At 44.1% G+C, this 22,277-nt stretch overlaps 1 protein-coding gene across 1 annotated transcript in view; it reads right to left on the bottom strand.

Moving 5' to 3' along the window:
- Positions 1-591: 591 nt before the first annotated feature.
- COL20A1 (collagen type XX alpha 1 chain) overlaps positions 592-22,277 on the bottom strand; it is a 371,828-nt gene continuing 350,142 nt past the window's right edge. The window contains exons 38-42 of the mRNA XM_069243200.1: positions 19,171-19,237; positions 16,971-17,165; positions 16,414-16,491; positions 15,003-15,158; positions 592-1,880 (exon numbers count right to left, since the gene is read on the bottom strand). Coding sequence (XP_069099301.1) covers positions 1,852-1,880; positions 15,003-15,158; positions 16,414-16,491; positions 16,971-17,165; positions 19,171-19,237 — 525 coding nt within the window. The 3' untranslated portion in view covers positions 592-1,851. The remainder of the gene's footprint in view (positions 1,881-15,002; positions 15,159-16,413; positions 16,492-16,970; positions 17,166-19,170; positions 19,238-22,277) is intronic.

Raw genomic sequence — 22,277 nt, 5'->3', positions numbered from 1 at the left:
CTGACTTTTAAACCTGCTTGTGCAATGCCACACGCACTTATTTTTAATGCTGCTCATACTATCTGCGCTAAGTTGTAGCACAAGCTGCATATTTTCTGCCCGTTGGTGGAGTTCTGTGGAATCTTGCAGTCTTTCTATAACTCTGTGGAATTCGAGTGAAACTCTGTGATTGCCGCCCACCCCTAACAAAATGTTTGGTGAGCCTCCGCCTGAAACATGGTGGCTAGTCACAAAACTTTCAGTGCCTTCAGAGGAGCAGCAATGGTGATGGCTCCCACTGGGCACATAGATTTCCAAGGGGCCACTGGAGATCTCTTACTATGGTGACTGTGATCCAGCCAGGGTGGCTGGTAGTAACGACCTCTCCATGTTGATGCATGCGGGGCTGCTTGCCAAAGTATAAATCAGGCCCTAAATCACCTACTAGTTCTCATCCATTCAGGGATCCACTACTTCCTTATTCCATGCATGAGTAGTTCACCCAGACCTCATGTTCTTTGCGTTATTGTTCTTAATCTATAATGGAATAAGCAGGACTACAGGTACCAGAATGAATTGAAACGAGAAATTTGAGAACATTGACACTTGTAATCCAAGCAGGTTGGGGAGAAGTTTATTTTTAGTATTTGATTTATTTTTGCCTTTCTTCAGTGTGCATACAAATAACTCATAGTAACTGACATTGTGTATGGCTGATAGAATACAAGAGAGTTGAGGACAATTTGCCTTCTCACCACAAAATAAATGACACTGTCATATTTTATTATATTCAACAAAATTCATATAATGGGGAATAAAACCCCTGTGGTGAAAACCTTAAAATTCTACAATCATCTATTAACAGAATAGAAAATATACAATTTCACTCAGTGCATAAATTGATTTTTTTCAAGATATTGGTGAAAGGTGGATAAAAGGAGAGAACATGAGAGATAATACAAGGGAAGGCTGGTCATACATTGACATCCTTCCCAAAAGACCTGTTTGTAGCTCCGTGAAAGTCCACTGGCCCTTGGGTCAATCTTCACCAGCTGAGGTCTTGCCAAGGAGACATTCCTTCACTGGCCCAAACATTCATCATTATGCCTTTGGTGCCTCTTCCAACGTCATACTGCAGCAGTAACTATTATCTGGTGACCCATTGGCCCCATCAAATGTTGCCTCTTCCTCTGTAAAGGCCATGGAGTGTGGAAAATCACAGTGAAAACTTCTGTGTGAATTGCTAATGTGACCTAACCCTGGCCTGGATCATAGAGTTGAAAACCGGGCTTCCAGTCTGTTCCAGGACATTCCTCCACTTCTCATACTTCTTCTGTCATGTGGCTCGTGTACAACATTCAAATGCCCGTGTGGCGGTGCCACAAGGCCAATAGGTGGGATGAAACTGCCAAGTCATGTAAAAGACTGAGCATTATCAGTAGTGACATAGTAACAATTCTGAAGTGATTACTACTTGAATGATTGCTCTGCCAGAGGATGTCTCTTCTCATGCACTGTCACATCAAGTCTATATTCTTTATCGCATACAACTGTATGTCAGCATGGTGGTGATTTATAGTACTCAATTTCCGAACATGTAGGATGAACATGGATCTATAGTACTCAGCCTTTTGTGCATGAGGAAGCTACCAGGATAATGATATCCTGGAGGGATCCTTTCACAGGTCCCAAGCGCTGGCTTTGCCTTAGAGTTTCTCTGGACACCACCTATGCGGTCGCCTTTGGGCAGGTTCTTCATCGGTCAGGTTCTTCAATGTCAGTGATGCTTGCTTGTCTAGCATGGTTACAAATGTTACTTCAAAAGTTACTTTGGAGCCAGGAGCTATTAGTGGCCAGTCTTCGCAGAAACACTCATGGGATGTAGTCAACCTCTGCAGTCCCTGCAGGCAAACAAGTGATGTGAGTGTTACCGAGGAAAAGAGACAATCACAACAAATACACACATAGCTTAATTATAATTAACCAAATAATGTGCAAAAGAAAGAATGCCCCTCTACATGACATGTTATGCTAACATTATTTGTAGAATACACATATCACTAAAAAATAATATCCTGACACAGTGAAGAAAGGCTGGAGGGTGGGCTGAGAAATGTAAGAAGAGGCGGTAAAATTGCTAAGTTTTGATTTTTTTTCTGAAATTCAAGAGAGAGGTGGTACAGACAATATAGAGTTATAGTTTGTTCCACACTTTCAAGGCAAGGTAAGGAAGGAGCTACCTCCTGCTTTGGACCCATAGATGTTGGGTTTGTGGGTAAGTAGGGGGGATGCCAGGCGAAGATCTCTGTATCAGACATGGAAGTGGATTAGTTGCTGAGGTAGGAGAAACCAATGTGTTGAGCACCTTGTACATGTGACAAAGAAGTTTAAAGAGTGCATCCTTATGTACAGGGAGCCAGTACAGTTTGTAGGTGGCCTGTGATGGAAGCACAGTGAGGCAAGTACAGAATGAGCCCAGTGGTGAGATGGGCAGTGATCCTGATATATAGTTTGTTGCCTAGACTAATCTGCTCGGGATGAGTGCTTGGATGATGTTTTTTTCGAGAAACAAGAGGCAGAGAAAGTGGTCACCTGGTTGGTCATTCTGAGCTGATTATCAACAATGATGCCTAGGTTCCTGGTGGGTTTAGAGGGTTTGGGGTGGTGGTGGCACAGCGATTCGGTAGGCCCCAAGCATTCGCCTGGAGGTCGGTGTCTCTGCTGAACACAATGATTTTGGTTTTCTCGATGTTCAGTCTGAGATAACTATTACCCATCCACTATGCAAGATTATGCATTAAGTAAAATTGTTCTGGGTGCTGAGAGTGTCATGTTAAGAGAAAGGATCATCTGCATATCATCAGCGTAGGAGATTACAGAAAAGCTGAAAGATTTGATTATGGCTGATAATGATGCTATTTCTGTGCTCATGAGCATGGATCACATGAAGGATCCCTTTGGTACCCCGCACAACATACTGACAAAGTCGGAGTGGAAGGGAGGGAGAGGAACCGATTGGGTCCACAGTGAGAGGAAGCACCAGGACCACTGACGTCCTGAACAATAAATGCCTGCACCATGGAGGCATTTGAGCAGGATGGATTGGAAAACTGTGGAAAAAGTTCCCAATATGTCTAACAGAATAAGCTGGGTGGTGGCTTCATTATCTGTGACAAGTCAAACATCATCTATAGTAGCTATGAGGATAGCCTAAGTGCAGAAGTTAGCCCTGAAACCTGATTGATAGAGGTTAAGAAGCAGATGAGACTCTATAAGAGTTGTTATTGAGAATATCCAGTTTTCTTGAGAACTTTAAACAGGGAAGAAAAGAAATAGGTTTGTAGTTGGCCAGGACCTTGGGATCAGACAATGGTTTCTTAATAAGAGGCAGTTCTATGGCGTGTTTCCAGTCAATGCGATAGGAGGCAGTCGCTACCACGAGACTGAAGGGAGAGGTAAGGGTCTTGCCGATGATCAAGAAAGAAGATACGATGGGGGCAGTGGTAATTGGGGACACCAGATTTGGCCATTCCTAGTGACATCTTCTGTTTTGAATGGCAGGAGACGAAATGGTCCAGCAAAAATAATGGAAAAGGAAATTAACCGGCAATTGGTCAAACATATAGAAAATAATAATAACTAACTGGACAAAGCCTGGATTGGGCTTAGTTCTCTTCATTATACATAGACAGCCCTTGTAACTGTGTTAGAACTTAATTGATAAAGGCCATAGTGCAGCACTGATCCACCTGGATCGATGAGCTGCATTTGACACAGTTTCTCACCCAAGTTTGATAATTAGAGTAAAAGTGTTGGGAGTTAGAGCAAGCACCTCAGACTGGTTTTCCTCCTTTTTAACAAATTGGATTCAGACTGTTGGGATTGCCTCCTGTTCTTCTCTTCCCACGCTACAGAGAATTTTAACATGTGGAGTGCCACTGGGTTCTATTCTAGGCTTCGTCATTTAATCTGTTTACTTTGCCTCGGGCAAAATTAATAAAGGCGTTTGGGCTATCCCTAGTGTCCTATGCAGATGATACACAGATAGCCAAGAAGTTTACTTCAGCTAGAAATTCCATAACTGCATTCAAGAGCTGAAGAATCGGATGAGCATAAATGCTCTTAAATTAATTGGTGATAGAAGTGAATTTGTGTGTTTCGGTCCCTTATCTATGACAAAAGTACCTAATTGTTGGCCCGAAGATCTGGGTGGTGCATCAATACCGGTTCACACAGCAAAAAATCAAGGTGTGACAATTGATTTTGATTTGAGCATGAACAAATAGATATCTCTGGTGTCAAAGTCCTGTTTTTCACATTTAAAATTACTACGGAAAGCAATTCTGTTGTTACCAACGCAGACCCACTGTGCATTGATTTTATCATGAATGCACTATAGTAATGTTTTATATCTGGGACTTTCCACCAATACACTGGCGAGACTCAGGACAAGATTCACAAGAAACTGGCGCATCAGTACTGATTCAGCAGTTTTCTTGCGTCGCCCCTGCCCCACCTAATGACACCATATGTGCACCGTATTTATAATATGGTGCACCATGGTGCACGTTAGGCCAATAGTGTCAGAATTTTTTTATGCTACTGTGGCGCTTTGCTCCACTAGCGTCAAATAGGTTTACGCTAGTGGAGCAAAGTGCAAGAAGGCTCATAGGTTAATATGGGAGCATCATTTTAACGCCTGCTCCCAGCAGGCGTTAATAATGATGCCAAAAATGCTGCAGTGAAAACTTGTAGATTTCACTGGGACATTTTTGCAGGCCTCCTGATGCCGGAGTGCCCCCCTTGCACACATTATGCCCGACACAGGCATAATGTGGCACAAGGGGTTGCAAAGTGGCACAATGCATGTATTGCGCCACTTTGTAAATATGGCACAGCGAAAACTGCCTCCATGAGCTACATTAGCATAAAAAAGTTAAGCTAGAGTGGCGCAAAGAGGCGCTAGGGCCTTGTAAATCTGGCCCTCAGAGTGCAAATCTGCAAAGCTTATATAACAGGAAGGAGGATATACAACTTTGCTTCAGCTGCATTAAAGGAGTTACATTGGCTACCAATAAGCCAGAGAATACTCTTTAAAACTCCCTGTTAATCATAATAAGACTTTTATCCAACAGGTCCAATTACCATCTCAGAGAAATTACAGTGGTAAGTTGCAAGAAGGACACTGAGATCGAGAGAAGCTGTACTTCTTACCACTCCTAAATTTAAACTAAAGAGGACAGGTGGCAGAGCCTTTTCTGTACTGGCTCCAAAGCTATGGAACAGTCTCCCCATTCCCACTAGGGCTGAAAATAATCACTGGAAATGTCGTAAATTGCTGAAAATGTATGTGCTTAATAAGAAGTAATTTCACTGCCCCTGTTAAGTAGCACCAGGACACCCTTGTTTAGGGTGCACAGTTTTTGTGCTTTATAAAGATCCATCATCATTATCAGACTGAGCATGGAGGCCCCAGAGGATGTTAGGAGGAATTCTTATAGATAAACTTAATCTTATTGCGGAAAAGGTGGGGTAGGTCAGAACAGAGGTCTGAGGAAAGGGTGATGGATTGAAAAGATGCTGAGGGTGTTGGTGAATTCCTTCACAATGGAGAAGATTTCCTTAGATGAATTAGCACTGTCCTGCACATGGGAGGTTACGGATAGTTGCCTCATTTGCCTTAATTGAGAGTGGTAGTTGCGGAAGGCTAATATGTATTTGCATCTGTCTTGTTAATCGTATGAGCTTCTTCTAAGTTGGTTGGGGTGTTGTGTGAGAGTTTCCTTAGGTCTGCTATATTCTGGCTGGCATGCAGAGTGAATCAGGTGAAAAGGTGAGTTTTGACAGCAGCCAGTTTGTTGGCAGCATTAATCAGCCAAGTAGTGAAAGTGATGGTGCTAGAGTTTGGTCAGTCGCCAGGTAGAGAGTTACAGTTTCCAGCTGTCGCTAGAGACTGCGTCCCCTGATATGGTGAGTTATGTGGAGAGAGGGGAATGTGAAAGCATGACAGGCAATACTTAATTTGAACCGGTGGTTTCCGGTGTGGGGCTCTGGCACTTATTTTTCTGCCTCAAGTATTTACTGCGAACAAAAGACAGACATGGGAAAGACGGACACGTGTTTCAGAGGAGAGCTTTGGGCACCGGCAGTTTTTTAAATTCAAATTAAGCACTAATGATCAGTTGATAGGAGGGGGAATCAAGTCTTTGACCGGAGGAAGGGGGGCATGTGGGGGAAAACTGGGTCAAGCAAGTGGCCATTCAGGAGTGTTGGTACCTCTACATGTTGAGAGAGGCCAAGCATCCTCAGGTCATTGAAGAGATTAGTAGACTCCATTTTAGATGTGTCTTCGAGGTGGAAATTGAAATCCCACCAGATTATAAAGTGAGAGCTAGGGGTGAAATGAGTTTTAAGATGTTGGGGCTAAAGCTTTTTTCTGGGATTAGGGGGATGGTAGACCAGGATCCCTACAAAGACAGGGCGATTAGGAAGGCTGAAAGGAAATTTGAAAGCAAGATGTTTGATCTGATTATTTGTTTCAGTGGATATGATGACGCAACTGAGGGAGGAATGTGGTATGAAGGCCTCTCCTCTGCCATGTTTGTGAGTTATGTCTTGTTTGAATATGCTAGAGCAAGGAGGGATGACAGCAGTTGTGTCAGGAGCAGAGGGAGAGTCGAGCAAGGGGTTTTTATGAAACAGCATACTGCGGGACCAGAGATCAATAAAATTTCAGACTTTAAGGGCATGTCTGGCTAGACATCAAGGGGATTATTTACAAGCCTCTTGCGCTGCTGGTGCGTCACTTTTTATATGTGAACAAGTGACGCACCGTCAGCGCATGGGGCTTTTTAAATAAGCCCCCGGGTATTTTTCTAAGGGTCAATAAACGTCCGTGTGCGTCATTTTTTGGATGCGTGAAACCGCCTTGCGTTAATGACATGCAAGGTAGGCGTTCCCGTCCCAAAAATGACTTTAAGGCCTGTGCGCCTTATTTATACTCCTGCGTCATTTTGAGGCACAGGAGGGGGCGGGCCTTAAAAAATGGCGCACAGCCTGATGTGCGCTGTTTTTTTACGCCTGGGTGAGGGCAGGCGTTAAGGGACCTGTGGGCTCACTTCCATGGTGTCAGACTATGGAAGCAGTCAAGAGGTGCCCTTCCCTGCCACCCTGGAGGACACCCATGGATGGGGGGGACCCATCCCAGGTAAGTACAGGTAAGTTGAGGTAAGTATTATTTTTTAATTTTTTTAAGTGGCATAGGGGGGCCTAATTTGGGCCCCCCTATATGCCACTGTGCCCAATGGCCATGCCCAAGGGACAGAAGTTCCCTGGGCAAGGTCATTGGGCAAGGGGGCATGACTCTTTGCTAAGACAGGAGTCATTTCAATGGGGGTTGTGCGTCAAAAAATGGCGCAAGTCCGGTTTGAGCCATGATTTTTGATTCAAACCTGACTTGCACCATTTTTCGACGCACAGTCCCCATTTTCCCCTACGCCAGCGATGCCTGGTTTGAGTCATTTATTTTTTACTCTGACCAGCCCGCAGCGCCGTCTAATGTCAATCCTTAAATAAGACGCCCACATGGTACGGAGGAATGGCGTTAGCCGGCGGTAAATTGTTTGACGCAAACCAGCGCCGGCGCTGGTTTGCATCAAAAAGTATAAATATGGGCCTAAAGGTCCAAATGGACCCGGCTGTTAAACCCTTGTTTGGGGACTGAGGATCGGACAAACAAGGAAAAGAAACACAAGTAAATTGCAGGAGAGTGGACGAGGCAGGTATAGGCAAGCACTTTCTATTGGAGCATCTGCACTAGTGCTGCCATTTTAGGAAAGGTGGGAGGGTTTGCTTCAAAGGGCAGCGCGTTAGAGGGGATGAGCATGGAGGACCCGGCCCGGGGAGTCAGTCCATCAATAGGACAAGGCAGATGGTAAGAGGCACAGAAAATGGACTTACACGACTGTAACTAAAACAGAAATTAACTCAAATAACGAAGGAGGGGCAAAACCTTTTTAGAAATTAAAACTGAAGCCAGATAACTTTGGGGGTGGTGGTGAGAAACGTAAAAGCAAACAATAATACACACAAAATGAATTAATTAATCCATAAGAATACAATTTTAAGATCTGATAAACCTTCATGGTGCTGGCAATTGTATTTCCCAGATGGAGGAGTGTACAGTCCTCACAAAGAGAGACATGCATGTGACATCTTTATGGAAAACGCAGTAGTGTCTTTGAGAATATCTACCATTTCTTCTCTCACAATTACCTTTTCTGCTATTACCTTGTAGCTTTTACCTCATCTTTCATGACTTTGTTAGCCTATTTAAACCTTAAAATTACACTGTCTCAACATCACTTCCTCGTAGTGATGTCTAAAACCAGTCCTAGCCGTGACTTTACGGAGGGAAGTGCCTCTTTTGACATGGTCCCCCACACTTTGTTGCCTGGTTTCTGGTGCAATTTCGACTGAAAGTGCACTGGGTCCCTGCTAAACAGGACCCCAGTGCCAGATCTGTTTCCCTAAAACTGCACAGTCGTTTTTTCCCAATTGGCAAACATTTTGTTGTCACTGTAAGTCCCTAGTAAATGGTACCCCTGGTACCTAGGGCATGGGGTACTAAGGTAAGGCCCTTGAGGGCTGCAGCACAGATTGTGCCACCCTCAGGGACCCTCTCATCTAAGTACACACAGTACTGCCTTTGCAGGCTGCGTGTCTTGGTGGAGACCCAAAATGAAAACACGACATGGCACACAGCCTGTGTGCCCTGTCCCCTAAACCTGCATGCAATATATGTAAGTTACCCCTTTGGCAGGCCTTCCAGCCCTAAAGGCAGGGTGCCATATATTACATGTGAGGGCATGCCTGCATGAGCAGATATGCCCCTGCTATATCTGTGTCGATTCTCAGACATAGTAAGTGAACAGTGAAGCCATTTTAAGTACAAGTGCTGGACACTGCTCATTACGAGTGCCCCAGCTACATGATGGCTTCACTGAAGATAGGGATGTTTGGTATCAATCAGCTCGTATTAATAAACCCTCACTGAATCCAGTGATGGATTTGTTAATACATGCACTCAGAGGGCACCTTAGAGGTGCCCCCAGCAAAACCTACCAACTCCTAGCTTGGCCACTGACTGGTCAAAACCAGTACAGCCACCTTAGACAAAGTTCTGGTCCCCTAAGGTGAGAGCTAGTGCTCTCAAGGGCGCAGAACAAAGGCCTGCTCTGGGCAGAGGTGTGACCTCCTCTCCCAGGCAGGATGGACATTCCACGGCAGGGAGCTTCAAAGGCCTTGCCGCCTTTGAAATGTGACCCAGGCCTCTCCAAATGGTGGAGGAGGTTGATCCCCAGTTCCAGACCCCACTTTTGGAGGCAGTACTGGCATGAAAATTAAGTAAATGAGTAGGAGTGCCCACTTCATGCCAGTCCCACCCCTAAGGTGGACGAGCTGAAGTGGACATCTTCTTAAATTCCTCCATCTTGCATGGAAGGAATTCATTTAAAAAATAATAATGTATTGTTAATATACTTTTATTTTCCTTCATCTTGCATGGAAGGAATTAGAGCAATATGGGTAGATCTATGTCACAAAGAGTGTAGTCATCCTAAAGGTGAATAGCCCATTGGCTATTACCTGGCACTCCCTGTAACTTACCTCAACTCCAGGAGATCGACCTCTGACACCGCTGTACTCACCTGTGAGCAGCACTGTAGCGGATACCCCCTATCTCCTTTGGGTAGCATTGGCTGCCTGACACTGTGTTGGCACTCTGCACCCGGCCGCCCTTGTGCCGCTGAGGGTGTAAGTTTGGTGCTGACCTGTGGCCCACCAGTGCTCACCTCAACCCCCAGAGACCAACCTCTGCCACAGCTGGTTCTTACCTGTGAGCAGTGCGTCAAATCCCCCACTCAGCCTCCATTGACTAACATTGGGCACCAACCTCAACTTTAACCTCTGCACCCAGCCCCCCTGTGCTGCTGCAGGTGCACCCTGGGTACCAATCTGAACCTTGCCCGGTGCTAGCCTAAAGCCCTGAAGACTAGCACCGTAAGTCGTGTACTTATCTGTGAAACTGCATCTTTGTTACCCTCCATAGGTTAACATTGAAGACTCTGAAAATTGAACTTTGTCTATTTTTGAAACAGCAAAGTATTTTTAATTTGAGACCTGCGTATCATAGAATGAAGTTCTTTGGTTCAAACCATATAAAAAGGAACTGTTATTTTCCTAAATTGGTCTCGGATTTATTCTTTGTGTGTGTGTCTCATTTATTGCCTCTGAGTAAAACAATGCTTAACACGACTCCTTGATAAGCATAGCTGCTCGCCCACACTACCACAAATAGAGACCCAGCCAGACCTATCTATTTCTGCCTCAGCACATCTTTGGGGATCCACTGGACTCTCTGAGCAGTGTACTTCATTTTAGTACACTACATAGAGAGCCAGTGCCCTACACCATACCACTTACAAATTACAATCATAAAGATTCAGTTAGCTTAATGTTCATTAAATTATTGTGAATAAATTAATTAAATAATGTGCACTTACCATAGACTGACTGTTAATTACAACTCTCCTTTGACTGTGGTCACTTGGAAATGTTTTGCATTGAATTTTATTTATGTTCTTTTAGTTTCATTAAAGTATATTAAATGAAATTTAAATATTCATTAGCCCTAACATTTGCAGTATGTCTAACCATTTATAAATGCATACTTATATTTACACTTCAATTAATTTAAATAAGTGGCAACCGCTGAACAGTCCTTAATATGTTTCTTACCATTTTGTATTTCAAAGCTTTATCAATTTAAAATATTAAATTATTTATATTAAATGACAGTTTGTTTGGTAAAAATTAGTTTCTTTACCCTAACACTAATGGTAGGCTTAACCCTAACACTAAAGATATATTATTTTAATTAACATAATTTAAATTAATGTATTGCACGAATCATCTAACTATAATGACAACCTGATCACTTATCCTACTCACTGTAATAACACTGTATCAAATTATATTTAAAAACCTATGACTAAATAAAATTAAACTAAATAAACAAAACAATGTTAGCATTATTTTACCCTTTGACAGGGGAAGGTCACACAATGTAAATACAAAATTATGCAGTGCTATTTCTGGGGTAATTTTCAAATACTTGTTGACAGAGGTAATGTTTGAGAGGTGACATATCTTCTTTTTGGATCATTTGTAACTGCTCTTAATATTGGTATTGATGGAAACTAGTACACATAGAAGTAATTTATTTGTTAAGGACAATATTGGCAAATACAGAACCATTGTTTAGAACTTGGGGCCAAACGTACAAGCATTTTTTGTGGTTGCAAAAGGGTTGGATCGCAGAATAAGCCTGTTTGCAAACGCAAAATAGAATTCTGGTACATAAAAATGCCAAATTAAGATTTGATACCTTCTTGCAGAATCTCAATTTGGTTTAGCAATTCAGTCTTTGGGAGAGGCATGTTTAGGGCATCCCTTCCAACTACTGAATCACAGTGGTATAAATTAATGTTTTACGATGAAATTATGGTCACAAACATAAATTAATTATTGACTACTAAAAGGTAGTGGTAACCATTCACAAATAGGAAGGGTCCCTAAGGGACCCCTTCTCCTTTGAGAATGTAAACAGAAGTATTTTTAAGAGCTGGCAGTGGTCCCACATACTACTGTTACTCTTAAAAAATTAAACATAAAAGTTTAATTTCCTATTTTTTAAATATATCCTGTTTTCCTTTAAGGAAAATGGACTGCATTCAAACAAAAAAGATTGTTTTAAAATAATACAATCATAAACGTGGTGGTCAGCTGACCACAGCAAGCACCATCCCCTGTGATGGCTATTATTCCTAATACGTCACAAACTAAAACCTACCTCATTAATATTAATGAGGTAGGTGTCGATATGCGACCCACTAAGAATTGCTATTTAATAGATGTTAGTTTTCTTCCAATAGGAATTGCGATTTCCTAATTGTGATTTGGTAGGAATCGCAATTCTTGATTTTTGTACATATGGCCCTTCTATATTTGGCACATTAACCACTAGACCACATCTTCTCTAAATCAAAAATCACTTTCCCTGTTTCACTACCCACGTGGAAGATTTAAGCAATAGTGCAGTACCTTTTATGGCTGGCTCAAAGAACTTTAGCAGAATTGACTGCTTCCCACCCCCGTCTCCTCCCAAACCTTTCTGACTACTATGAATTCACAATCATCTTTCTCAAACCCTCTGTTAGCCAGCCAACCTACCTAACAAGCACACAAGTCCACGACTTACAAAAAAAAACCTTACTACCTCCCATTTACACAAATCCATTCCTATCATGCATCCCTCCTCCAAACTGTACTAAACATGCGTGAAATCAAGAACACAAACCTAACACACCTAATGTACAAGAAAAAACTAAAATATTTGTACTAATCTTGTGTTCCGGAGTAGCATGCTACTCACCAAAGAAGTGCTTGAATGCCTCGTCAGGGGTCGTAAGCGCTAAATAAATACATTTATAATTACAATTTGAGAGTCTAGTGGATAAAAGGTGTGCTTTATTTACAAACATGGGTTTCTATTCCACTGTAGGAATAATGAAGCAACCTTGTATGGTAACTAAGATGCATTCATTCATATTTTTAATGGTGGTAGGGTCATCATGGGCTTGTGCTCTGCTGCAGATGGCATAGACGGCACCAACAAAAAACAAAATGAAACATGGGCCTGATGAAAAAAAAAATAGGAAAAAATTATCTAGTTTTCATTGTAAAGTGCTAACCAAGCAAACAAACCAACTTATTTCATATGCTTTATCTTCATTAAATAATGCATGTCCATTCTGATGGCCTAATTTGGAGAGTTGAAATTCAGGCCTTGCATTTTTGAAGATGGCTGCCGCTTGTCACCAGGCTTTCTGCCACCTGTATGGTTTCTGAGGAGTCACCTTGCCTGTAGGTCACAAAATGTGCATTGCTTTATAAATCAATAAACAGAGAGGTGGAGAGGCAGCAGCTTCCAGGTCAACTGCCAGTGGGTGGGCCACATGGTTGCAGTGAGAAGACAATAAAGCTCCTGCACCTCATGGTCAGTGTTGCAGCAACCGTCCCTCACTGGTTCCCACCACCCCACGGCTTTAGCCACAACTATTGGGTACAGGAGCACCGGGGAAGGTCCTGCGCAACCATGCACATCTATATCAGGGGCTGGGTCTGGCTCTCTTTTCTCTCAACACTGGTTCGCACTGTTCAGCACTAGGCTCTCTGAGTGTTGCTGGCACATATAGTTCATTCTTCTTAAGTCCTTTGATGGTGATTATTCTTTGCTGATAGGACCATCCATTGATTGAAAGTGCACAATGTAGATTAGCATTGACCCTGGCACAGCAGTTTTAATTCTTTTGAATGTTCTGGGCATGCTGTTCACACCTGTGCCATGATGGTACCCACATTGGACATGATGCTGTCCCTGCCTTGTGTGAACGTTTATTGCCATAGCTGCGGTCATTTGCATAATGACATCTTCCATGGTAGGGCAGTGCCCATCCTTAGTGCAATGATGGCCCTTTCATGATGGCCGATGCAATTCTGACATAATTCTTGCTGTAGCATAAGAGAATTCTTGGCATGCTGTGGGAATTCTTGACATGATGGTGGCCATCCTGGAATAATACTACTCCTACCGCCTAAGGCATGTTAGTGTTGAATTCTGATATAATGCTAACCCTAGCATTAGGGCAAGAGTTTGTTCTTGTTATGTTATGAGCATCCAATCATATGCACCACCAGTAACATACAAGTACAGCCATAAAATGGCGGATGAAGCAATAATTGACAACTTGAGGACCAGAGGCCATTGCAACTTACACTGTTCATGGAAAGCCACAACCCAGGCTTTGTAAATGTTTCCAGAGCCATTCATTAATTCATGCATCTATGAGCTCTCGCTTTAACCTTCCCATTCATTCCTCCACACACTCACCCATTCATCTCTACATGCGCGGACTAATGCACGCGACCACCATGCTCTTACTCATTTACTACTCATTTATTGACTCATTCATCCTCTCAGCCAGCCACACAACGATAGACAGAAAGGGCCAGATGTAGCAAAGGTTTTTACCCATTCTGTGTCTATGGGAAAAAGTGTTCGTACAAATGGCCCAAAGTCACCAATTCAGAAGTAGCTTTTTCACTCATCATAAATTGTAGACCTGGGTAAAATGCAAATTATGCCATCGTAATTTGTTCAATTTCAGGATTTTCTGATAATTTAAATTGCTTGAAATTCCAGAAATTATGCAATGTTGCCACTTTGCATAATTACAAGGCCACCTGCAGTAAATATTTACCACAAAAGCACAGGAACAACAAAATGTGAGTGCCTGCTGTGCTTAATGTTTTAGTGCACTATGTTCTAGCACAAAATCCGTTCTCACGTCAAAAATTCATACAATGATGCTTTTGTTTCTAAAACATTGAGCAAAATGATGAATTCGCATTTCATGCAACTATGCTAGTAGATTACTCAAATTTCGCACACCACTAAAAAAAAGAGGATCAGCTCGGTCTGTGCATGTTCACTGCGCCACTCCTATGGCACCATTTGCAGTGGTCTTTGCGCCACTGTGCTCTTCAATCGTCCAGCCTCCTGGGCGAGCCGAATTGGCATTGGAATATTTACACATAAGACCAGGGTTTCTAGAGGCTGGTGGGGCTGGGGCGAATGCCAGCTGTGCGTCAGTCTGACTTGTAGCCAGTGGCGTAGCGTGGGTTGTCAGCACCCGGGGCAAGGCAAGTAATTTGCGCCCCCTAACCCGTGGATTTTAGCACTCGCGAGCGCGCCCCCCCCAGATGTTGCGCCCGGTGCGGCCGGCCCCCCCTGCACCCCCCACGCTACGCCACTGCTTGTAGCTGCCTCTGCCTGGCCTGGGTGGACCATTAAACGTGAAGTGCTTTCGCCCTGCCTCTGTCCCATGCCCTTTCACACATACCTTCCGTCCTGGTAGCTCGGCATCCTGAAGAGTCGCAGGCCCCCGGGGGTCCCAGCTCACCGCGCTGACCTTGGGGTCCAGGAGCACCCGGAGGTCCTAGGAATCCTGGGGAGCCCTTGGGGCCCTGCTTACCTTCAACTTCTTCCCCTGGAGGGCCTGGCATGAAATAAAGGGCGAGAGAAGAGTTCACAAGTTACAGGCGGTGCTGTGAGTGATTCACGGTATACAGCCATACTCAGTCGGCCTGTCACAGAGGCGGTCAGAGGTTCACCACTAACACTTACACCCTGACTCAATCCTAAACCAAGGATTCCACAGTGACTCAATAACCTAGCGCAAAAGGCCCTCCTCTAGGAGCACGGTTAGACATCACCAACTACACTCGAACATGCTCATGTTATGACTCGATAATTCACTCTTTATTGCCTTCCATCAGCCATTCATTGACTGAAATCTAATTTACACTATTACCAAATGCAAAGCACGATTCCTGCCTCGTGCACTCACTGCAGCACAGATTCACTGCTGTGGTTTCAAGGTATTATTATATCACACAGTATACAGTTACTACCTTTTACCTGCTAAGTAACCAGTCATCCCTAAAGGACTCATTCTCTCTTTCATCCTGTCACTCACTCTATGCCTAGATGACTGACTCACTCATAGGCTCAACCATTCTATTTTCACCAGCTCCCCATCATGCACCTTTCTCCACAGGGAGTCAATCACTCGTGCTTCCACTGATACACCTGGATATATCCTGGATCACATCGCGTATCACTCACTCATTCACACTTCACAGCACGTCATTCAGACATCTGCTGTGCACACGATCACCTCAGCAGTCATTCAGCCATTGAGGCACTCGCTCATCTAGCCACCTAATTACTCAGCTTCTCACTGATTGTCATTGGCCAAACCTATCACATACTCAGTCGCCATAACTTTCATACTCTTTTCAAGGGTTTAATATTCACACCTACTGGTGGCACCTGCCTGGCACTCCACTTCCCACTCACTCGCTTCCTCCCCCCTCACAGTCGTGGTTATACCCTCTTTCACTCAAAGAGTGAGATACTCAGTCAGCAATGCACCGGGTCATTGTGTTGCACAGATGCGCTCACTCTGTTACCCCCTTTGATGCTTAACTCGGATTATTTCATCCTATTAAGCACTTCAGCGCACTGTCTCTCATCTAATCCTTCGCTCCCAGTATTCATTCAATCACTTGGGATGAGCATTACAAACACTAGTTCCCCCCAGTGAAGATTCAAGCACCCTCCCCCACCCCGCCCACTCTTGTGAGCCAAATGAGTGATTAGACTAAGCCTGAAATAGTGATTATACTAAGCCAGAAAGAGTGATTAACTGAAGGCCTGCAAATAAAGTGCCCTCTTGAGGCTGCACTTACCTGCAATCCCGACTGGGCCCTGGGTGCCCTCTGCTCTCTGTCCGGGGCTGCCCTTCTCGCCCTTTCCTCCAGGTCTTCCTGTGGGTAGGAACGTAAATGTCTACATTTGGGCAGTGCAGAAGTAAGTTAGAAATGTTCTCCGAGCTACTTCTAGAGGTCATAACCCGGTGAGAAAAACTCACCCTTCCAGCCTCCGAGTTTCATACATTTAGTACCATAAAGTATTTTACAAGTAGCATATTTTTTATAGGGCTTAGAAGCGGCAGAAGTGCTACTTGAAATGCTACACAGTAAACTGGGAAGTATTAGGAGTAATTATCATGTTTTACTTCAGGAGCTGCAAGTGACGAGAGAGTGAGAATATCTGCAGTTTTATACCTAATATAAGCGACACATCTACATCTAAGAACATCCTATTCACGTCACTAATATAGCTCAGCTCCTGGAAACCTCTGACTTTATGCACTAGCGCCAACATGTCTTCGTTGAGAAATCATATGACCTCCACTCGCCTCAACAGCTCGCTAATGTGACAGCCAGGGGATGGTCGGAGGTACCTCTTTCTCCTGGATATCCGCTCTTGCCAGGTGGGCCTGGGGTCCCGTCGTCACCGACCTCGCCTCGGAGGCCCGGCCGACCACGTGGCCCTGGGGTCCCGGGTGGTCCTGGAGTCAGGTCCTCTTTCCGGACCGGGACTGGGCCAGGCTGCTTGGTACGTTCATCCAGTAAGGTGTCCAGCTTCGAGATGTGAGCTAAGGAGGAACAGGAGGAGAGAACTGATGAGACTACGTCATGATGACGTCCACTTCCAGGCAGCAGGTGAGGGAAATAGACCGACAGCAGCTAAATAAGGAAATACTGCGATAGGCCGGTCAGTCCTGACGTGTTACAGAGCGGGGCAGCTTTGTCACACAATAAGCTCAGAGCATGTCATGAACATTTAGGGGATATTCACAAGCCCCTAGCGCCACCGGAGTGTTACTTTTTCGACGCTCCCGTGGCGCTGTGCCGATTTCCATATTTACAAGGTGGCGCTAAGCCACTTTGCGTGGCTTGGCTTAATGCCGCCTTGTAAATATCCCCCTCCCCCCAAGGATGTTTTCTGTGTCGGAGGGGCGTGTATTGGGTGTTGATGCGGGCATTTCCCACAACACCCATTGCTTTTAACACTGCCCTAGATTTATGAGAAATCGTAAACCTGAGGCAGCGTCAAACACTAACGCCATCCTAGGGGTGGCTTTAGAATGGCGCAAGGAGGAGTAATACTTCTCTCCTAGTTTTTGCTTTTTCTATGTGTGCTGCATTCTGCAGCACACATAGAAAAAGCAAAACACCATTCATGACTGTTTATGTGCAGGAAGGTGTCCTTTCCTGCACATAAACAATCATTCCCTGCAACGCAGGCACCCTTGCACGGTAGTTAGGCAGCTAAATTTAGCGCCAGCGCTAGGGAATACTCAGGGGTGCGCCGTATTGTCTTGAATACAGTGCATTCCTGTGTTTCTGAAGTGAGGCAATGCTGCGGCAAATTTGCCGCAGCGCCGAGCTGCACCAGTTTGTGGTAAACAAGGCCCTTAATTTCGTCGGTGACATTTACAAAATATGCAAATTTCACGTTGTGCAGAATTTCGGAAATTCTGCGTTGTGTGATTTTTCATTATTTTCATGGGTGGAAAACTGGTTTGCTCAGAAAATGTCTCAAAGAGATACTTGCAGCACAAACTAATCTCCTGCGTGCAGCTTATGCGACTTTATGAGTCGGTGGATGCTGTGGCATAAAACTACCACTGTAAGACCCCACAGCATGACAGTGCATTATAATGAGTTTGTCACAAAATAAAACTATGCAATTTCACGTCTTGAGCCAGAAGCACCCTTCCCTGACCATTCTGCTATTCTGGCTTCTCACTTTGACAAGCACAGTTCTGTCGGAAAGTTGCCGCACTTCCCCGTAGGCCAGTCCAACCTTCTGTGCAAAACACATGCAGTGGAGGGAGGTATTGTCCGGTGGGAAACTCTGTGGCTAAAACTACATATTTTCTCAGAAAGAAGTGATATTCAGTTAACACACATTTTAATGAACAACCTTACCTTTCAGAGCTTTATGAGAAGACGGGCTCGCTTGTTGAAAAACATCTAAAATAACTATAGTACATCTCAAAAGAAAATATGACATTACGGTTGTGCCATGGTCGGACTGCCAGCACTGCCAGTTTACTTCCCCAGGAGGAAATGGCGGTGCTGGCGGTCCTAATCCTCCAGGGTAGTGCTGCAAGCAGCGCCACCCTGGGGATTACGACCCCGCTCTCCGCCAGCTTTTACATGGCGGTAGAACCGCCATGTAAAGGCTGGTGGTGACTGAGTGCACTTGGCATGGGAAACGTAGGGGCCCCTATGGCCAGCCCGTCGCGCTGTTCACTGTCTGCATTGCAGACAGTGAACAGCGGACAGGTGCTGGTGCACCCTACGCACTGCAACATTTTTGTAGACTGTTCCCAGCTGGGCCAGAAGGCGGAAACATCGTTTCCACCTGCTGACCCAGCGAGGAACCCGTCATGGGGCCTGTGGGAAGGCAGTCGCACTGGCGGCAACTTGACCGCGCGAGTTTGTCAGAATGCCTTTTCCGTCCGCCAAACTCCTACTGACCCCCTCAGTCTTTCTTCACTGTCACCTGGAATATTTTAAATCCTAACATGCCTGCCATACGGGTGTAATGGGGACAGGAGGGCTGATGTGCAAGATTCGGTCGATACTCACCTTGAATCAGCTGTTCACATGCTTGGGTGACCATTTGATAGATTGCTGCAACGGACTGAGATTCTCCCTGAAATTGATATGAAAATGCATAGTTTAAGCAAACGTCCGAAAAATGCTGGCGAGCTAGGGGTTGGCATGGGGTAGGTAGAGCAGGGCTTGCTGGGCATGCAATGCAGTGTCTTAGTGCACTAGGGGTGCGGTTGAAGATGGCAGAGGACAGCAGGGGACATCATGGCATGGCAGAGGATGAAAGGGATGTCACGACCCAGCAGATGAAGGCTGTGGTAGGAAATAGATATACAGAACAAACACATTTGTTCATCACACGTTCACCCACAAAGGGGTTTTGTTGCCCTTGTTGAGAGAGAACTGATTTGTACTCCTACCTAAATTAATGGCACTTATTTCATCAGCCTCATAAGGATGAAATACGGAGTGGTCTTTTTGTGATTCCACCCCATGTCCATGAGGACAAGCAAGCACTGATGTCCGCTGTGGAAACACTAGGTTACTGATCCACCATACTCAGACCAGCAAAATAAGTTACCAGTCCATTCACAGTAGAAACAGACACAAATGATTGTTTCTGGCCAAACCTGGGTAGACGGGACCAACAAGGACTATATAATCCAGAAACTGAACTATTCGATCTCTTGCCTCAGAAAGATTTTCTCCCTACAACTCTTTCCTCGATGTGAAATGCTGGGTTTTGGGGAATAAAAACTATACCAACAAAGAGAACAAGGGCAAAAACCCAACAGATATTCAGGTCCCCGTTCCCACAGTCTCTGCTGAAAAAAATCCATGTACTCTCTGGGACATTGTGCATTAAGCTCATTTTATGTCCAAAGGGGTATTTTTCCCCACAGGGAGAAAATAATGCCAGAGGCACCTGCAAAGATCAATCTCCCCCTTCCTGCTCTTTGCTGAACGGCTAAGGAGAGAACGTAATAAAGGGTTGGGTCTAATGGGATCTACTTTTAGATCTGGGTTTGGAGAGCACAGCTCTCAAACATACTTACTGGTTAGCAATAGGCACATAGTCGGATACACCTTTTTCAACCATTGGCCTCGTTTCACCAGCCTCTTTCAACCACTGGGTTGCGATTTTGTTAATAATGTCTTGGCTCAGCCCAGTGGAGTATTTGTCTCTCACCCTATGCTACTGGCTATTCGAGTGTATTCTTTCACCTCCAACTGAGTCCTTGTACTGAACTGAATTAGGACCTACTTTAGAACCATAGCTTTCTCTATCCTCTCTACTGGCTCCTTTCCATGCGTTACACACCAATGAGCTAACATTGCTTGCATTAGCACTAGGGCCCAGATTTAAGAGGACCTAGCGCCTCCTTGTGCCACATGAGAGTCATTTTTTTTCACCCTAATGTGGCCCAACGAGGCCAAAATCACCACGCAAGATTTACAAAGTCGCGCAATGCATGCATTGCATTGCTCCACTTTGTAACACCTTGCGCCACATTATGCCTGCGCCAAGCATAATGTATGCAAGTGGGGTGCTCCCCCGTTATGGGGGGCCGAAAAAATGGCACACAGGAATCTAAAAGATTTGTTTGCACCATTTTCTTTCGGCATTTTTAACGCCTGCTCAGAGTGCTCAGAGCAGGCGTTAAAAAGGGACACACCATTGGTTACAAAGGGCCCCTATGTACTGTTCAGGGTTAGCGCCAAAATGTTAGCACTAACCCAGAAGAGTACATCAATAGCGTCAACAATTTTTACGCTACTGCCCCCTACTCTGCGCCATGGTGCGCCGTATTTTAAATACTGTGCACACATGGTGGTGGTGTTAGGGGGCGCTAAGAAGTGCAAGAAAAGTGGTGCTGCACTGAGTGCAGTGCCACTTTCCTTAAATATGCCCCTAGGTCTTTTAATTACGCCAAAGTGATTGGCGTAATTTCTGTAATTTCATATTACTCTTGATGTGAAATTACCAGAAATAATCCAATTATGCCCATTCACGTAATTATGAGCAATTTGGCACAAAAACTGTACAGCAGGGACATAGGAACAATTAACTCAGTGATTGCAAGTGCACTAGGGGTGCGGTTGAAGATGGCAGAGGACAGCAGGGGACATCATGGAATGGAATGAAATGACAGAGGATGAACGGGAGAGCCAGCAGATAAAGGCTGTGGTAGGAAATAGATATACATAACAAACACAAACACAGCTGCTGCTTTTCGTGTTCTGTTGCTTTTTCCTTAGCGCTAAATGCACTGCCTGGCCCAGTTTGGATGTAAGGGTGCAATCTGTGATAAGAAAATAATACTAAATGCTGGGTTACACACCTCGTGTGAATCTATGTAATCTTGCATGATTTTGCTTTAATTTCGTGTAATTACACTACTGCAAATTACGTGAATTATGCCCAAATCTAATTAGCACATTAAACCCAGATTTATTGGGTTTGCCAATGTTTGTTACTTTTGGGACCAAACCCTGTCTTTCTTCTATAAAATTCCTCAATCGACAAGAAAACCACACCCTTGATTGGTTCATTTGTAATTTAATGAATTAATCTTCTTTCCTCTTCCATTTAGCCTATAATTAGCTGACTTTGACTAAACTTGCTGCTTATATGAGCCTGAAAGTAACTAAAGACCCCCATCTATAAAAATGTTGTTTCGGCCATCCTAACAATTAGGGCTGCATTCATGTAATCCACCTAATACTGGTTAGGACTAATCAGTCGGGAATTAACTCCATCCTGAAATTAAAACACCTCAAACTTCACCCCAAAATGATTTAAAACAAATAGATGTTGACACGTATTTCTGACAATAACAAATTGGCTCTTGAAAAAAAAAACATTTTTCATAAAACAAAATTATTAATGAAACAATTCATCTTCATATTTTACAAATGTATCTTGTTTTTACCAAAAAGCTAAATCTAATAACGAAAAAATAAATTGATTCATGTTTAAAAGGTATTGATTCACAAATGCGAGGCAGCAGACAAGTCTGTCTTGATTTGCTTTGTTGCAAATCAACAGAGTTTGAGGTTTTTGAATTCAATTTGCTATTTGCCTGGTTAAATAAGTGAAGTAATTCACCAGCTCATTAGCCAGAGAGGCCATCTCCTCG

This window comes from Pleurodeles waltl, chromosome 7 (genome assembly GCF_031143425.1).
Source record: "Pleurodeles waltl isolate 20211129_DDA chromosome 7, aPleWal1.hap1.20221129, whole genome shotgun sequence".
NCBI lineage: Eukaryota > Metazoa > Chordata > Amphibia > Caudata > Salamandridae > Pleurodeles > Pleurodeles waltl.
The sequence above is the reverse complement of the archived record's forward strand: the minus strand, read 5'-3'. Positions and strand labels throughout refer to the sequence as shown.